This window comes from Dromiciops gliroides, chromosome 6 (genome assembly GCF_019393635.1).
Source record: "Dromiciops gliroides isolate mDroGli1 chromosome 6, mDroGli1.pri, whole genome shotgun sequence".
Lineage (NCBI taxonomy): Eukaryota > Metazoa > Chordata > Mammalia > Microbiotheria > Microbiotheriidae > Dromiciops > Dromiciops gliroides.
The window spans coordinates 168723168-168740611 of NC_057866.1; the positions used below are offsets into that span (position 1 = coordinate 168723168).

The following is a 17444-nucleotide window of genomic DNA, read 5'->3' on the forward strand; positions in this document are numbered from 1 at the left end:
TAATCTCTTCTACTCAGGGTTCCCTGTACAGGTCCTGTTGCTCCTCACATTTACTTATATACTGTTCCCTGTGTCTTGCCTTTCCAATAGTTTCAGTGAAATTCTCTTCCTTCAGACACCTCCTCCAGCTGGGGAGTCTCCTCCATCTGCTGTCCCAGTCCTGAGTGATCACTCTTCCCTCCCAGCTTCTCCTATTGCAACATCATCCTCATCTACTAGTCATTAGGTGCTATTTACTAAGTATTGTTGCCTATCTTAGTCTTATCTTCCTAATGAGACAGCCATCTCCTTTAGACTGGGGGCCATGTCTTCTACCTCTCTTCAGCCTTTGGGAAGGTGTCCCATAGAGGATGGGAAATGTTTCTTAGTAACGAAGACACTCAAATGTTATTTTTTCCTGAAGCCGCAGTAGGGACAAGTCTACCCTTTTCAGTCATTTCTTGGTACTCTGATGCTTTTCCCATCTTGGATTTTGCAGGTCCATTCTAAAGATGGTGGTAGAGTTGCTGTCTTGAAACTTTTTGTCTCCTTTTCTTGTGTTGTTATTTGGTCCTGTTTTGAGGGGGAGAGGTATACACATTAGAAACAAGAATAAAATGCCTATCTTTGGTTTATTCAATCTGTTAACACAAAGATCACTCAATGGTCCTGGTGTAAGAGTGGTTTTGAGACAAGGAGAAGGGACCATTAGTTTTGGGCTGAGACTGGCCTATCATATAGAGATTAACTAATGTGAATACATGGAGTAGACTTTTGGCCTTGAAGTAGTGGGAAAGCCTCATAGATCTTGCTTTATTTTTCCTTCTAAACTAAAGAACAGTAGGTTTTAAATTGCGTAGTAAGTTGTTTTTTTTTAAAGTATATGTTGGAAAAAACCCCAAAACATAGTATATGTTGGGATAAAGCACCAGCCCTGGATTAGGAGGACCTGAGTTCAAATATGACCTCAGACACTTGATACTCACAAGCTGTGTGACACTGGACAAGTCACTTAACCCTCATTGCCCTGGAAAAAGCCCAAACAAACAAAAACCAAAAGTATATGTTGAATTTCTACGTCCTTTATGAAAAAAAAAATATACCTATCTCAAATATCATTCTTGGTCTCTTTTAAGGAAAACCATTTTCCCTCCCTTGCATTATTAGTGCTCTGTAAGAGGCTTTACTATAATATTTGTTTCCCAGCTTGAAAAATTTTTTTTCTGCTGCCTGGCTATAGGATAGAATTCAGAAAACTCCAGGGAAATGTCCAAACCTTTTCTTTATTGTTGTAGTCTTATTGGCTCTACTAGGATGTTATATTGAAAATTCTGATGCCTTAAAATCTCACTATAGAGTGATGTCTGTTTGTCATCTACTCAGAAGTTTGCTCTGAACAAGTGTTAGTAATCTCTGGATTTCTGCATGTTGACAGGGTGATGAAAAGTAGGATGGAATTCTGGGCATGTTTTCCTTCACCTTTCTCATCTTTCCCAGTTTTCTCATCTATGAAATGAGGATTATAGCATCTACCTTATAGTATTTTTATGAGAATCCAATGAGATAATATGGGTAAAATACTTCACAAACTACAACACTTTGAGAACTTCAAACCACCATATAAATGTTGTGATTGTTATTACTCCTTCTGGTAGTAATCATGTGTATCAGAATAGGACTTGAACCTTGGTATTCTTGATTTCTGGGCCAGCCCTATGCCATGTTGCTTCAATTAAGAATGATTCAAATTATATATGATCATTTATTGTTGTGTAGTAAACACTATAGGAATCCAGAGAATGGCACACCTATTGAGGGCCAAGAGTAGTCAAGGAACTGCTTATGGACATGGTATTGTAATCAGAGTATTGAGGATATAATTTTGGGGAGGGCATTGAATATCGGGGGCTGAGAGCTGGATGAAAAGAGGCAAGGATGAGGAGGGCAAATAGGGACATGGAAAAGTAGAGTGGCTGGATGAGAGCAAAGGCATCTTGTTGATAAACAGTCAGAGAAAATGATAGTTCTATGGATAGAATATCCATATAAACATATGGATATGTTCTATACATGGTATATAATGCAAATTATACATGGATATATTAAACATATACAATGTATGTATAATTATAATGGGGGCAGATTTGGAGGTCTTAAATTCCAAGGCTATAGAGTTTGGAGTGGATTTCCTACATACTGCAGAGCCATTCGTTCATGATAAACGAGTTCTGGGCATATAAGTGCTTGATAAATATATATATATATATATATATATATTTTTTTTTTTTTTTCAGTCATTCAGTTTGGGATGCTAATTTGTCAGTGACAGGAAGGGTGGATTGGTGCCAGAAGAGACAGGGAGAGAAGTTAGGAAGCTGATTGCAGTGTTCTAGGCATGAAGTAATTTTAAGTCCAAGGGAGGAAAACTTGGATCTGGGCTATGACAGAGGGAATGGAGAAGAAAGACCCTATCTGAGACACTTCAAGAGCGTAGAGAGGCTTCAGGTGATTACATGTAAAGAGGGAAGGGGAGAGAAATGCAAGTTGGCTATGAAGTTGAAGCCTGGAAAAGGATGTTGGAGTGAGCAGCACTGGCTGAGATGTAAGTTAATTTTTAGGTAATAGTGGGAGAGCCTAATGGAGATATCCTCTAGGCATTTCGAAATCTCATATCAAGTGTGGCCAAAAGGTTGGTGCTGTAGGTAAGGAGTAGGGAGACATTTGCAGTGAAGACAGTAGTGGAAACAGTGAGTGCAGTTGCTTTGGAATGAATCTCTGAGGATTGAATCTCACTGTTATGGGGGAGGCAGAAAAAAGAGTTAGTGTAGCATCACATCAGACCATATGGTAGTTTAAGAAGTGAAAGGAGAAAAGGGATGGTTTGGTGTCTCATGTCAAAGAAGGAGAACGTGTCAAGACTAAGTAACATATAATTGGTTTAAGTGGGCATGGGGAAGCTGCTAAACACTGGATGCCATCGCACTTGCTGCTTAAGATGACAGTGGTGAGTTTACTATATTGAGTAATTTTCAGTTTAAAGCCCCTTTTTCTTTTTATATTGCTATTACGTTATTTGAGGTCAAAATTAAGTGATGAATTTCCAAGTGTGGTTTGGTCTGTGTTTACAAACGTCAACAGATATTTTTATAACTGGTGATTTAAAATTACAATGGGTATGCATTTTTGGAGTTTGGTGCAATAGCAAAAAAAAAAATCTGTTTTTACTCTAGTTTGGAGTTTTTATTTACTGTCAGGCACCAAATTGGAGATGTAATCGAGGAGATGTAAGGTAGAATAAATTAAGGACTCTTGGTGGGGATGGCGTTGGAGCAAGCAAAGATTGTGGCTTGTGGGATTCCTTTTGCCAGTGAGTCATAAGTGCGTCAGCCTGGTTGGGATATAAGGAATTCTTTCTTACGTACGTGGATAGTTTTCTTTTTGAAACTTCTCCTTAAATGTATTTTCTCCCCCCCCCCCCCTTTTTTTTTTAATAGACTGATTCTGAGGAGGAATTGGAGGAGCATTCCCCAGAACAAAGGTAAGGAAAAAAAAGAAACTGCTTAACTGGAAAGTGGCCTTGCCCATTGTAGATGCTATCTGAAATATGACTGGGATTGATGAATAGGCATGGTTCTTTGAACTCCCTCTTTTTAAAAATACTGGATTCTCTGCCTTACTTGTTCTTACACTGCTCTGTTTTTCAGATTTTTCAAATGCCACCCCCCCAAAAAAAAGCTGTTAGAAATGTCCCAATCATCTTTTTATGCCTCCTCTACTGAATTTTGCTTTTTATTTACATATTGATTATATGCATTTGTAAAAAGGGCTTTGTTTAAGGGTGAAAAGATTTCACTTAGAAAAACATTTTGTGTGTGACTGGGATGCCTTGGGTGTTAATTTGTTTTAGGGAAATAGTACTCTCTCACATACCAGTAATATTTATGGGCTTTTTAAAACAAGTGAGATGAGACACAACATGGCATAATGAATGGAGTCTTGGGGTCAGAAAGACCTGGGTTCAAGTCTTGGTTCTGATACATCCTGGCTATGTGACTTTTGCAAGTCACTTAAATCTTTGTTTTCTAAGTAAACCCAAAAGACCATATAAGTTGCTTGATGGTACAGATTTAAGTGATAGAGGGCATTTCTTCACCTGGGAGTTCCCTCCAAAAAGGAAATCATGGGTCCACTCCTTATTCCTATTTTATAAGAAGAATTTAAAAATAATCATCATGTTTTTAATGCTCAGTTTCCTCAAGTAAAATGGGATTTCATGTTACTGGGAAGTTGAGCCAAGAGCTTCAGCATTTCTCTACAAAGAGAAGTTGTAAGGGGGATGTGTTTGTCATTTTCAAGTATTTGAAGGATTATCATGTGGCTTGTTCTGTTTGGCTCCAATAAGCAGAATTGGAACCATTGAGTGAAAGTTACAGGGAGCCAGATTGTAGCTTTGATAGAAGAAAAAAATATGTCCTAACAGTTCTTCAGAAGAGGAATGGGCTACTTCTGGAGGCAGGGGAGTTCCTGGTCACTTGAAGTCCTCCAAGTAGAGGCTGCTTGATTTCTTGTAAAGGATGTTGTAGAGGGAGGCCTCTGCTTCAGGTGGAAATCTGGGGGTGGTGGTGGGGTGGGGGGAGAGAAAGAGAGAGAGAGAGAGAGAGGGAGAGGGAGTGAGGGAGGGAGGGAGAAAGAGGGAGGGAGGGAGGGAGGGAGAAAGAGGGAGGGAGAAGGGGAGGGGTGTGGTGTGTGGAAGGATGCTCATCTAGTTTGTGATTTTGATGGAAGTCTGTTCCAATTACAGGATTTTCTGTGTCCATATAACGTTCCTTTGGGATTGAATTGGAATTCAATCTAAGATGTTTAAAATACTGTTCATTTTTTTCCATTTGTGTACATATTTGTGTAGGCACAACCTTTCAGTGCCATGAGGAGATTTTAAAACCTAGTAGAAGGAATGGGTGATTATAGCCTAATTTAAGTCACTTGTCTGTTTTCCTCTGATCTCTAAATTCCCAGGTTTTCCTAAATTGGCGCCTCTGTTGTGTTTGGAAATTATTCCGTGTATAACTTTGCCCTCCCCAAAGAGATAAATTTAGACTTGGTGTCAGGAAAAATGTTTTTCACAATTAGAACTATAAAAATACAGTGGGTTGATGAATCTATTTTAATCTATACCTATATATGTCCATGTTACTTCCCGTGGCTAGAGGGGACTTTTATTTTTGGCTTTGTGTCACCGGTGTTTGCCACACAGTAGGTGTTTAATGAACGTTTGGCTGGGTTGTAGAGTGAAATCTGTTTAGCTGTGGGTTAGACTGGATTGTTTCTGTGAGGTGAGAGATGAAGATACTGTTCTGAGCCGGTATAGGCTGGAAGGAGCAGAGGGTGAATTATAGTGTACATCTTGGAGCCTGTAAATCCAAGGTTCTCATTAATCACTATGCTACATTGACTGCCCCCCCTTTGTCATTGGTTATTATTCATATTTTTTCCCCTCGGATTTTTTTTTCTGCTGTTTCAATTTGACAGTGGGATTATCCACTTTATTTTCATCCAGAAATCTTCCTTCCTTGGGTCATCTAATAACAGGACATGGAAAACAGGGACAAATTCAGTCTATCATCTGGCTCTTTTGTTTATATAGTGTTAAGCATTCAGGTGTTTTCTTTGCATTGTATGAAGTATTCAGGTATTTTGATGTTCCCTACATAGGCATTTTCTCCTTGCTTTAGCCTTCTTTTACCTGAGATTTTTGCCGCCAAGGAGTTTACAGTATGGTAGGATGTCAATATATCAGCACTGATAAATTACAATGTAAAACATGACATGATGAATTCATTTTGGGGGGTTGTGAGGGAGGGTCTGGATTTGTGATTTCATCCCTGTGGGGAACTCCCTCTCCCAATGTAGATGAGCACCTTTGTTCTTGGAGAGTTCCCCAGGGCACTGGGAAGTTGTGACTTGCCCAAGTTCACACAGTCTTTTTGAACCCACAATTTTTTGATTGAGGCTAGCTCGCTCTCATCCATTACACTGAATTGCCTATATAAATTCTTTAAAGAGTTACAAAATGCTGTATAGTTGGAGGTTTGCGGAAGTTCTTACCAGCCTGGGCAGGGAGGGGAAGGGTTTCAAAGGAGGTTTTATTGAAGAAGTGGCATTTGAGTTGGGCTTTGAAGGGTAAGTAGGAATTTCAGCATCTCCAGTCCTGGGGAACAAAGTGAGTGAAGGTACACGGGTTTGAGTGTCTTAGTACAGACAATGACATCCAGCTTGCCTACAGTACAGAGCGAATGAAAGGTAGTGATTTGACCTAACACTGGACAGGCACCAGGGGCTTAAATTGACATCTAAAGTGTCCAGGTGGTATTTCCCATTTGAGGTAGAGAAGGTTAAGCTATACTAGTGCCACTGAAGAGTAGTAACAATAATAGTTGACCTTTATATGGCATGTTACTGTTTAAAAATGCTTCACATATATTATCTTATTTGAAGAATTAAAAATGGTGGTGTTGGAGGTGGATTGAACTAGATCTAATGTTAGGCCCCTCCCAGCACTAAAATTTGTTGATATTTTTGGACCTTTCTGTCAAAGCACACAAAAACACACACACACACACACACACGCGCGCGCGCGCGTGCACTTTTTGTTGTTGTTGTTGTTTGTTTCCTAAAGACTAAGGGTATGATATGGATAGGTTGATGTTAGGATCGTCAGTCCTTGGTTTCCTTTCTTCACCTCTGCGTTCTCCATAAGTGATTTCTGTAGCTGTGGGAGCCAGGTGAGAGTGTTTTATGTTGATGTTCAGTCTCTCATAAGGATGGGATGCTGTTGATCCTTTGATCCTTCACTTTACAGGGCACAATCTGGTCTCCTTCTTAGTCAGCAGTGATGAAGCCCATGTTGACTTTTTTCCCTTTTAGTTGTATGTGCCCATAGCGTTATTCATGAAGTAGTTTGTGCTTGTTTTATTTATTTATTTTTAAATTTTTTTTTATGGGGCAATGGGGTTAAGTGACTTGCCCAGGGTCACACAGCCAGTAAGTGTCAAGTGTCTGAGGTGGGATTTGAACTCAGGAACTCCTGAATCCAGGGCCGGTGCTTTATCCACTGCGCCACCTAGCCGCCCCTTGTGCTTGTTTTATAAGCTCACAGTGCTTGGCTTTCAAAGCTTCCAGACTTTCTGTGCCTTAGCCTGCCTTTTGTTCTCTGGGGGATTCTGATGCTGGCGATGGGGATAGAAGGAGGCCTTGGGAATAAATGGGGCCGATGACAGATTAAAAATTTTCTAAGAATCTTCTTTTCTTCCCACACTTTAGTATTATTCTTTTGAGGGCTTGAGAAAGGGACTTGACCGTTCTAGGACTCCTGAGAAAAGGGAATGCCTTTAAAGAATGGATCGCATGAATGGATTCTGACACTGAAGATAACGTCATCAGGAAAAGGACTCTACCCAGAGCCTTGTGGCTTTATAGCCCACCCTGAAAATCTGACCCTGCTTCTTTGTAGATGGTTCTTTTCTGGGGTGGGTACTAGAGTAGCCCCTGAGAAACTCAAGATTTCTGTGATCGGTACAGAACCAAGTCCTAGTTTTGGCCTTGGAATCACCTGAATCTTTCTATGATCATATAGAGAATAAGCAATGAGAAGGAGGAGGAAGAGAAATTATATTTATCTGGTAAGAGCTGCCAGAGTCTTCCATATTGGAGTTAAGATTCCTTTTTTCTAGGTACTCTTTGCTCAACTCCTCCCCAGACTCAAGCACCACACAGGTCTATGATATAGGGAGTGCAGATGTGAGAAATTAGGCTATTTTCCTCCGTTATCTTGTGTGTGTTTGTGTTTGTGTTGGCCCAGTCGACACACCATCTTTGTCCTCTAACAGTGCCCTTAGACCTCTGCCATAAAATGGTCAAGATTAATTCCTTCAGCTGTCGTACCTTCTGTTTTTATCCTCACAGCTGTTAAATATTTATGTGAAACATCTCCAACCAGTCTCTCTAGGGAATTATTTAGCCTCATTGACATCATGTTCTAAATGTAAGTTCATTGAGGACAGGGATAGTTTCTCTCTCTCTCTCCCTCCCCCCCTTCTCTCTCTCTCTCTCTCTCTCTCTCTCTCTCTCTCTCTCTCTCTCTCTCTCTCTCTCTCTCTCTCTCTCTCTCTCTCTCTCTCTTTTCCTCCCTCCCTCCCTCTGTCTCTTTCTCCCGCTCTCTTCCTCCTCCTTCCCTTCCATATAGTAGGCACTTATTAAATGTTTATTTGAATATGGTGTATGTTTATAGTTGGAGACTTCCCCCCAAAATCTCTCTCTGTCTTCTCTTCATCACTGCCACTTATATCTTCTGGTTATTTTCCAGTGTTGATATTAATCTACTCCTTTGCTGGGCAGGAATAGGGGATGTGGCCATGAAAGCTGATGAGAAAGAGCTTCATGTTTTTCTTAGATATTCTCTTGCTGGTAGGGAAATATGTAAAAATTCTTTGTGTAAACTTTTTGTTGGTTTGTTGGTAATGTGTGAAATTAATTAGAGCACTGGCAAAATAACAATACTATGATATTTCCTTATTTCCTTTTTTTTTCAGGGAGATTGTCATAAATTGTAGACATTGATTAGTGTTGATGAGAGTCGTTTAGAGAGTTGACTTTATTTTATCACTGGTATCCATGGGCAATGAATTTCAGTGCTTGATTCAGCTAATATAGAAGAGGCGTGTTGTTAAAAGACTCCCAACCCCCAAGAGAGGGGAAATGGCCAATTTCTTATGCCTTATTTTATTGTTTTTTTCTTAGTGTTGTTCAATTCAGATGTCATTTAAAAAAGTTTAAGCAGGAAATTTGTGCCAAATTTTCTACTTCTAGAAAAAAAGAACCCCAAAACACCCAATCCAAAAGATTTTTTAAAAATCCAGCAAATCCAAGTCAAGTTTGGATGACATTTTCTTACAAGAATCAGAAAATGGAGAAAACTATGTAGGAAGTCCTTGAGGGCAGGGTCTTCCCAGTGCTGAGCCTGGGAAAATGCATATTTATTTTTCCACCCCAGGTGAAAGTATTCCTAGGACCTACTCTCCTAGAGTAAGTAGTAACTAAGTTTGAGCAATTGGGGCTTTGTCCCCAGGGCCCTGGGATTTGGAAAGTACTGATAGCACTTAGATACCAATAGAGATAACAGAGTTTAGCAACTATTTAGTTTACTGTTTTAATTATATTTGGTATCAGATGTTCTCACTTCCTCTCTCCTGCTGGCTACACCCCATGTGATCTTCCTAGCCTGGTCCAACCCATGTAGCCATTGATTGACGTCTTCAGTAGTGTCCTTGAAGTCTCTTGGGACTTTTTCTCTCTCCCACCCTATTGACACTGACTGGGGGGAAGGGCTCTCTCTTCTCCTGGTGTCCTGGTGTCTTCCTCATGCCATCACCCCCTTGGTCTTAAACTTGTCTTAATTAATGTTAATTCATTTATCTTAAATGATCTTTGAATATCTTAAATTTGTCTCTGAACGTCCTAAAATTGATTCGAGGGTGAATTTCATGAGTCACAGTCCAGGTTTGCCACATTCCTTAGATTTATCTCTGTTATGATAGAAACTAAAGCTTTTCCTGGGCATGAGTCTTTATCTTTGTTCAGAAATAAAATCTTCTATGGCCATACCTCTGGATACAGTGAAAAATACTATAAAGACGCTGTTATTCTGTGGGTCAGGCAGCTTTCTTTGCCTTCTGGAGTAGTGATGTAAAATATGCCTTTCTTCAATAGAGCCCCTAAATTAGATGTTATCCTTGTCTCTGTGACAGGCAGTTAAGAGTCCTGTATATTCCATTGTTACCAACCCGCAGCACTTTGTTTTCTCCTCGTTGCCAGTCTTGCAGAAATGTTCAGCAGTTCCTACTGTGTTTGCTCATGTCACAGTGTGGTTGTGGTTGAAAACAATGACCATTGGTGCCCTGAAAAAAAATTCTCTTATTAGAGCTCCGGGGTTCTTAGCTGTATTTTCAGTGTTTTGTTAAACTCTGTTCTTTGTATCAGGCTGATTTGGGCTCATGATTCATTGGCATTTTTTTCCATTTGAGAATTAGCAATAGGCCTTTAATAATACCAATATTCATGATGAAGAGTTAAAACCTAGAAACCCTTATAAATATTATTTCATTAATGTTTTCAGGTATCTTTGAAGCAAATGCATATAATTCTACTTCTGTTTTGAAAGATGAAATGGGAGTTTGAAAAGGGTATGGATCTTATAGCAGAGTCACTTATTGAGGAGTAGATTCATCTAGGTCCCTAGAGGTTGAATCTGTTTCTGGTTCCTAAATGTCAGTTCCCTGAATAATTTTTTCAGGGCTCATTATTGCTGTCTTCTGGCATTTTTCTTGAATGTTGATTTATGTTTAGGAAAAAGGACAGCCTATACCAGGAACCTCAGATGTCTGTGTTTCCTTTCACATTATGTTCAGGTGCTTGGATGGTGGTCTGTTTTTATATTATTATATGTTAAAATGTTGTCATGCAGTATATTATCTTGATGAGAAACAGTAGGTTGTTATAGAGATGGCATCCAGCTATGGAATCAGAAGACTTGTGTTTGAATACCAGCTTCACCATTTTCTTTTTACCTTGGACAAATGACTTCCTGTCTCTGCGCCTCAGTTTCTTAGTCTGTAAAATGGGACTAATCATAATCTCTTCCCTAACCCATCTCATGGAATTCCTCTGACAATCCAGCAAGGTGAGAAGTGAGTTCAGATACTTTAACCATGAAACACTATCTAAATCCAAGACGTTGTAAATGTAATTTGTTGTTATTGCTGTCAACGATGAATAGAGGATATGTTTACTTAGCTGTAGTTCTGTGTGAAGTCACTTTCGATTTGGGAAGCCACATGGGAGAGAGTGGAAAGGCCAACGGTGCATCTGAGGACAAAAGACTTGGGTTCAAATCCTGTCTCTTTGTGACTGTGGTGAATTCACAGCTTATCTATAAAATGAGAGAGATCGGATGAGAGGGACTCTGGGGCCCCTTCCCGGTCTCGACCTATTTATCAGTTGAGTAAGATGGCCAATAGCCTGGCTACAGGAGAGGCTATAGCTGTTAAGCCTTTTGAAAGACCTACAGAAATCACTTATTTCAGGGAAGACTGAAAGCCTTGCGGTAAAGAGGAGAAATTGTGGGCTTGGGACTAATTGCATTTGTGGTGAAGAAGCCAACAATTAAGAGAAGCCTGCTGTTTTGGTAGAGCTGGATTCTTGTTGCCCTGAGTACTCCAGGCTTCTCTCTGTGGGTTTGTTTGCCTATCTCTTCATAGCCAAGGGGATGTGAGGAAGGCAGATACAGTGGAAATCCCCAGTGTTAGGAACAGTATTGATTAGCTCTCTCCAGCAGTGTCTGGGAGCAGAAGCAATAGCCGGGTTATGCTGCTAGCCTCCCCAGCAGAGTTTGGGGTTTAAAGACTCTCAAGGAGAGTGTCATTTCCCCAAGGCAGGGCTCTTGTCTGCGAATGCTGATATTAGGTTAATGGGTTCTCCTGGGAGCTTGTTAATCTAGTTCTAAGTGAATTGTCACCAGATGATTAGGAGGCTGTTAGCAGTCTGCAGTCACATTCTGGCTGTGACTCTAAAGTAATGAGTGAATTTTTGACAACTTCCTAGAACTTAGGCATCCACATGATGATTCTCTCTTTCAGAGTTAATGTTGTCCCTTCCTTGAACCCCTCTAGCTGAAAGTGATCTCTCTCTCCTGGAATTTCTTGGAGCACTTTGTTGGTACCTCTCCCTTCTGTCTTATCATAGTCTCCCTGGTGCCTATCACATGCTTGCTGTCTCCTTGCATCTTCCCCTACTACCCCCACTTAGATTAGAACCCCTAGCTTCCATCTTCAAGGCTTAGTTCAAGTACCACCTACTAGAGGCTTTCCCTGATGTGTAGAGTCATACCCTTACTCCCCCTGCTAATGTCCCTATCCCTTTCCTCTGATTGACTCATTATTTTAGATTTGCTTTTTCATGCATATTGATATGTGTATGGATAGAGACACACACACACGTATATAGCATGTATGTGTTATATACACACATATGTAGTATGTATATTACACAGACACACACATACACAGACAATATTTTATTTTTTGTGTAACCTCACCGTTTTCCCAACTCCCTGAAGAATTGTAAGCCCTTTGATAAACTGGAATTGTTAACTTTTTATCCCTAGCTTTGTTATTGTTCAGTTGTTTGTCATGTCACACTCTTCATTACCCCATTTGGGGTTTTCTTGGTAGATATACTGGAGTGGTTTGCCATTTCCTTCTCTAGCTCATTTTACAGAGGAGGAAACTGAGACAAACAGGGTTAAGTGACTTCCTTAGGGTCACACAGCTAGTAAGTGCCTGAGATCAGATTTGAACTCAAGAAGATGAGTTCCAGGCCCGACACTTTATCCACTGGGCCACCTTGCTGCAATAGCATACAGGGATGAAAAGGGAAAGAGTGCCCAGCACACAGTCGGTGATTATTAAGTGCTTTTCGAATTGGATTGTAAGGTCCTTCAGAGGAGTTCAAATCTATCTTTGAATCCCTCCATCTAGCCTTGCTAATAGATGAAGGATCTTTGATTTTTTATTTTAGTCTTCGCAACTCCAGATACTGGCCCTTCTTTAACCTCTGGAGATGACAACCTGTCTGTGACTTAGAGGGATCCTTGCCTCAGATTTATAGCTGGAAGTGACTTTAAGGGTCATCTAATTCAAGATCCCTTTCCCCACCTCTTATTTTACAGATCTGAGGCCCATAGAGGTTTAATGTTTTGCCCCCAAATCACAACCTCTGACTCTAAATCTAGAATTCTTTCCACTATATCACTTAGTAAGAAAAGTCCCAGGGAGTTGTTTGTGACACCTAGAAGTTCCAGTGTCCTAATATAGTGTGCTGAATAAAACCAAATTCAAAGTAGCCACATTGGGCTTTGGTCTCACATTTTAAAAAAATGAAAATTTGAAATTAAAAAGGGGGGCGGGGTAAGTAAGGGTAGCCAGCTAGTCCTTTGAAGTGACTGTGTCCTCATTCCAGAGCTGATGCTGTTTCCACAGCAATTTGGAACATTTACTTTGTAGAAGTGTCACTAAAACCAGCTTATTTACCTGAAGGAAGAGAGTCTCATTACTTCACATGTTGTTTGTGAACCCATATGGTATTACCCATTTTGATTACCTACTGAGATTTAATAGACTTGGCTGCACATTGGCTTTTAGCTGTTGCCAAAAGTCAGACCACATGCAAAGAGCAAAGATTTGTCACTAGAAATGCTTCAGAAGGTCTTGAACAATAGCAGCAGTCTCCCAAGGGGAGGGGATACCATGTATTTGGATGCAGTTTTCATATGTTAAAAATTAGTCCGTGTCTTTTTTTTTTTTTTAGTGAGGCAATTGGGGTTAAGTGACTTGCCCAGGGTCACATAGCTAGTAAGTGTTAAGTGTCTGGGCCGGATTTGAACTCAGGTACTCCTGAATCCAGGGCCAGTGCTCTATCCACTGTGCCACCTAGCTGCCCTGTGTCATTTATTTTTTATTTTTTAATAAACTTTATTATTTTTTTTTTTTAGTGAGGCAGTTGGGGTTAAGTGACTTGCCCAGGGTCACACAGCTAGTAAGTGTTAAGTGTCTGAGGCTGGATTTGAACTCAGGTACTCCTGACTCCAGGGCCAGTGCTCTATCCACTGTACCATCTAGCTGCCCCAGTCCATGTCATTTAGAGTTCTGTTGTGTAGCAAGGCATTCTAGAGTATTCTACCTCACTGGCTTTTTGGGTTTATTCTTTTTTGGGTCCAGATCAGTGTTTTTAGGGGCATGAGAAACATTGCCCTTTTGCCGAGGGTACTTCATTGTTAAGTTGTGGACGAATAGCTAGTATGTGTCAGAGTCAACACTGAAGCCCAACACCACCCTGACTTCAAGTCTGGTTCTTTATCTACCACCCACCTTTGCCCCTTCATGAAATTATTCATAAAGTCAAATAGGTTCCATCCAGAGAGAGCCATTTGACAAAAAAATTTTCATAGGAGTGGTACAAAGGAATTTAGTGTTAATTAATGGAAGGAGGAATGTCTTTCTCCTTTCCTGCATCAAAGGGGAGCAGGATTCACGTAATACTTTTATCTTCTAATAACCAGTTAGTGATAATCCTCCACATCTCTTGTAAATTGGACAGGTTGTATATGTCTGTGCATACCTATCAGTTACACCACTTTGTTCTCTATAGGAGAAAGATGAGCAACCCTGAGACAGGATTGAAATGCCTTTACCTACCAGTATCTGGTCCTGATATGGAGAAACCTGTAGTTATCCCAGAGTTAGGACAGATTGGAGGATAAAAAAGTGGTTGAATTCTGTGACCAACCTTTGAAAGATGGAGTGGGAAGAACATCGGATGTTATACCGCACAACACCCACCTTTGTCATGGACTGGATGATTCTGAGCAAGTAGCTTCACTCACCTCTTTGGGCCCCATGGGGCTTTAGTTCCCATTAGTAATATGAGGGGGTTGGATTAGCTTTTCTCTAGGGTCCAACTCTAAATCTCATAATTATATGTTTTGTATTTACATTGCCCTTGACAAACACCTGAACTTATTCAGTGTAACTTATTCATTCTGGAGGAACTATTCTTTTCCATGTAGAATATTTAAATTGTAGGAGGTTCCAGGAATTAGCATTAAAAAAATATTTCTCCATCCTCAGCTGGATGACTCCATGCAATAGTTAGTTCTACCGTCATTCTAAGGATTCATAACACAAGAAACACAAGTTTTAAAAATAGTTTTAGCTTATGTGAGAATAAGAAAATTCATTTTAAATTTACTTTTACAAAATGTCTACCATTGTATTCATTTCACTATGAAAAAGTAGATCTTATCCTCCAGTGTCTAAAATCTTGTGAAATTTGCTTTACAGTGACATAGAATATTAAGTTGAAGGAATTGGATTCTATATAATTTAGGGTATGACACCTGAATATCCAAATTTCTTAAACAGCTTCTTGTGCAAAGGAAGTCGAATGGATTGTGGACACAAGGACGTTATAGGACTCAAGAGAACCCTGTCATGTTCCTGCCTTCCTTCATGGTTAGAGTTTTAGTTTCTTACTGTGTTATAGTAAATAGTGTAGTATCATTTGGCCCTTCTGCTACTTTTCCATCAAATTGACCGAAGTGTATGGTTTTTTTTTTCTTCATAAAAGTATTTCATTATTTTCCAATTACCAGTAGAGATAGTTTTCAACATTTGTTTTTATAAGAATTCTAGTTTTAAATTTTTCTCCCTCCCTCCCTTCCTTTCCCCCTCCCCAAGACAGCAAGCATTATGATATAGGTTATATATGTACAATCACATTAAACATATAAAAAAATGTCCCCTTCACTTTCTTTTGGGGGGGGAGGGGCAGGGCAATGAGGGTAAGGTGACTTGCCCAGGGTCACACAGCTGGTAAGTGTCAAGTGTCTGAGACCGGGTTTGAATTCAGGTCCTCCTGAATCCAGGGTGGGTGTTTTATCCACTGTGCCACCTAGCTGCCCCCCTTCACTTTCCAATAACCCTGATCCTTCCTGCCCCTCACTCCCTGCCCTCCATCTTCCCTGGTGACTGAAGGGTAGAGTTAAGAAAACAAATTGGTACTTGGCCAGCTCTGAGTGATGGGTGCTATACCTCTAGTCTGTCACTTCTCTACACAAAGGATGCCATGGCAGCCGGTGGTTCCAGCTTTTTAGTGTTGATTGTCTGAAGCCACAATTATTGATCACTACATTGAATAGAGTTCTGAAGTCTTTCCATGCCATTTCCCTCCATCCTGATCATCATATAGATTGTTCTCTTCATTGTCCTTACTTGACTCTGTAGCTTGGAAGGTCAGGATGCTTTGCGATTATAGTGGTATTTGCCCTACACTTAGATTCTGGAGAATAGGTTTTGGATCCTACTTTGGAAACTGACCCTGTGAATTGGAGCCAGACTCTTAATTTCTTGGACACTCAGTTTTCTGATCTGTGAAAGGGGAATGATATTTTTTCTTCCCACTTAACAAGTTGACTGGAGAAATGTAGAAGTGTCATAATGGTTATTCTTGAAGACATTGTTACATTTATGCTTCTTATTTTTTTTCCTTCCTCCCTGCCTCCTTCCTTTGTGGAGTTAAATATTAGAGAATGGTAACCTGGTCATTCAAAGCTTTAAATGATTACAGAACTAGCAAAAGGTAACCCATCTTACCACAGTCCTGATTGCCAGTGAATTGCTTCTGGGTTTAGGATAGGAACCTCAAAGATGAAATCATATTCTCAATCTCTTCACTTTACAAATGTGCAAATTGAAATTTCAGAGAGGAGTGATTTGTCCAAAGTTAACAGAAGCCATCAGTAGCGGTCAGATTTTGGACTGAGGCCTTGAGATGGTTCTCCTACCATGATACTGCTTAGCCTTTAGCTTTTTATTTTCAAAACAGCTCTCCAAGCGTCTTTATCATAGTGCTTTCTCCCCTCCCCTCCTCTCCATATTTGTTTCTTTGGAGTGATGGGTGGCAAATAGGGGAGTGAGAAGGTGTGTTTTTTTAGAACCGAGTTAGGGTGTCCCGATGCTCACAAATGAACACAACCCCCCCCCCCCCAAATAAAAACATACTGTTTTCATGAAAATTAAAATAAATGAACCTGGGTGAAATCATAGACAGCTAATTGAAGGAAAGCTGCTGGAAACTTTTGTTACTGAGTGAAGACACAGGGGCTGACATACTCGATAGCATTTCTGTCATGCTTTAAGCTTTGAAATATCTCATTCTTATCCTTACAACAACTAAAGGAGGTAGGTACCCGTTTTACAAATTAAGTAACTTGTCCAGAGCCAACCATCTAGTGTTTGAGGCTGAATTTGAACTCGGGTCTTCCTGAATCCATGTCATTGGCTCTATCCACTCACTTTGCTACTGAGCTGTCTCTGTTTGAATATATACTGCCTCATGGTGCAGACTCACACACATATGCACACACATAGATACACACACATGCATGCATGCACACATGCACACATATACTTAAATAATGTGTTAATTATATGTGTATGTCTCTTCAGTGAGTGTCATCAACCATCTTAACTCACCAGGTTTTCTGAAGCCAGATCTTATGTTTTTATTGTGTTTTGTGTCTAATGCATGAAATTAGAAAGTTAGCTTTCTTTTTTTGGTGCCTCATTCTAATTCTTCCTCTTAGGTAGATGTCTGATAATTAGATAAATCCAGATGACTAATAATACTATCTGCTTTAAAAAAAAAAATGGTTTTTTGATGATAGCTTTGTTTGACATTGCCTAGATTTCTCTCCCTCTGTACCGTCTTTCTCCTTGGTCCCTAGAGACATCACACAAGGAATTCCTTGAAGAAAGGGGGGAAAATTAAACAGAAGAAAAGCAAAACCCTGGCAA

General features: G+C 40.0%; 1 protein-coding gene across 4 annotated transcripts in view; it reads left to right on the forward strand.

Annotated features, from left to right (window-relative positions):
- Positions 1-17444, forward strand: part of TMEM131L (transmembrane 131 like) — a 170832-nt gene that overhangs the window by 6699 nt on the left and 146689 nt on the right. For all 4 annotated transcript variants that reach the window (XM_043972126.1, XM_043972127.1, XM_043972129.1 and 1 more), the window contains exon 3: positions 3474-3517. In XM_043972126.1, coding sequence (XP_043828061.1) covers positions 3474-3517 — 44 coding nt within the window. The remainder of the gene's footprint in view (positions 1-3473; positions 3518-17444) is intronic.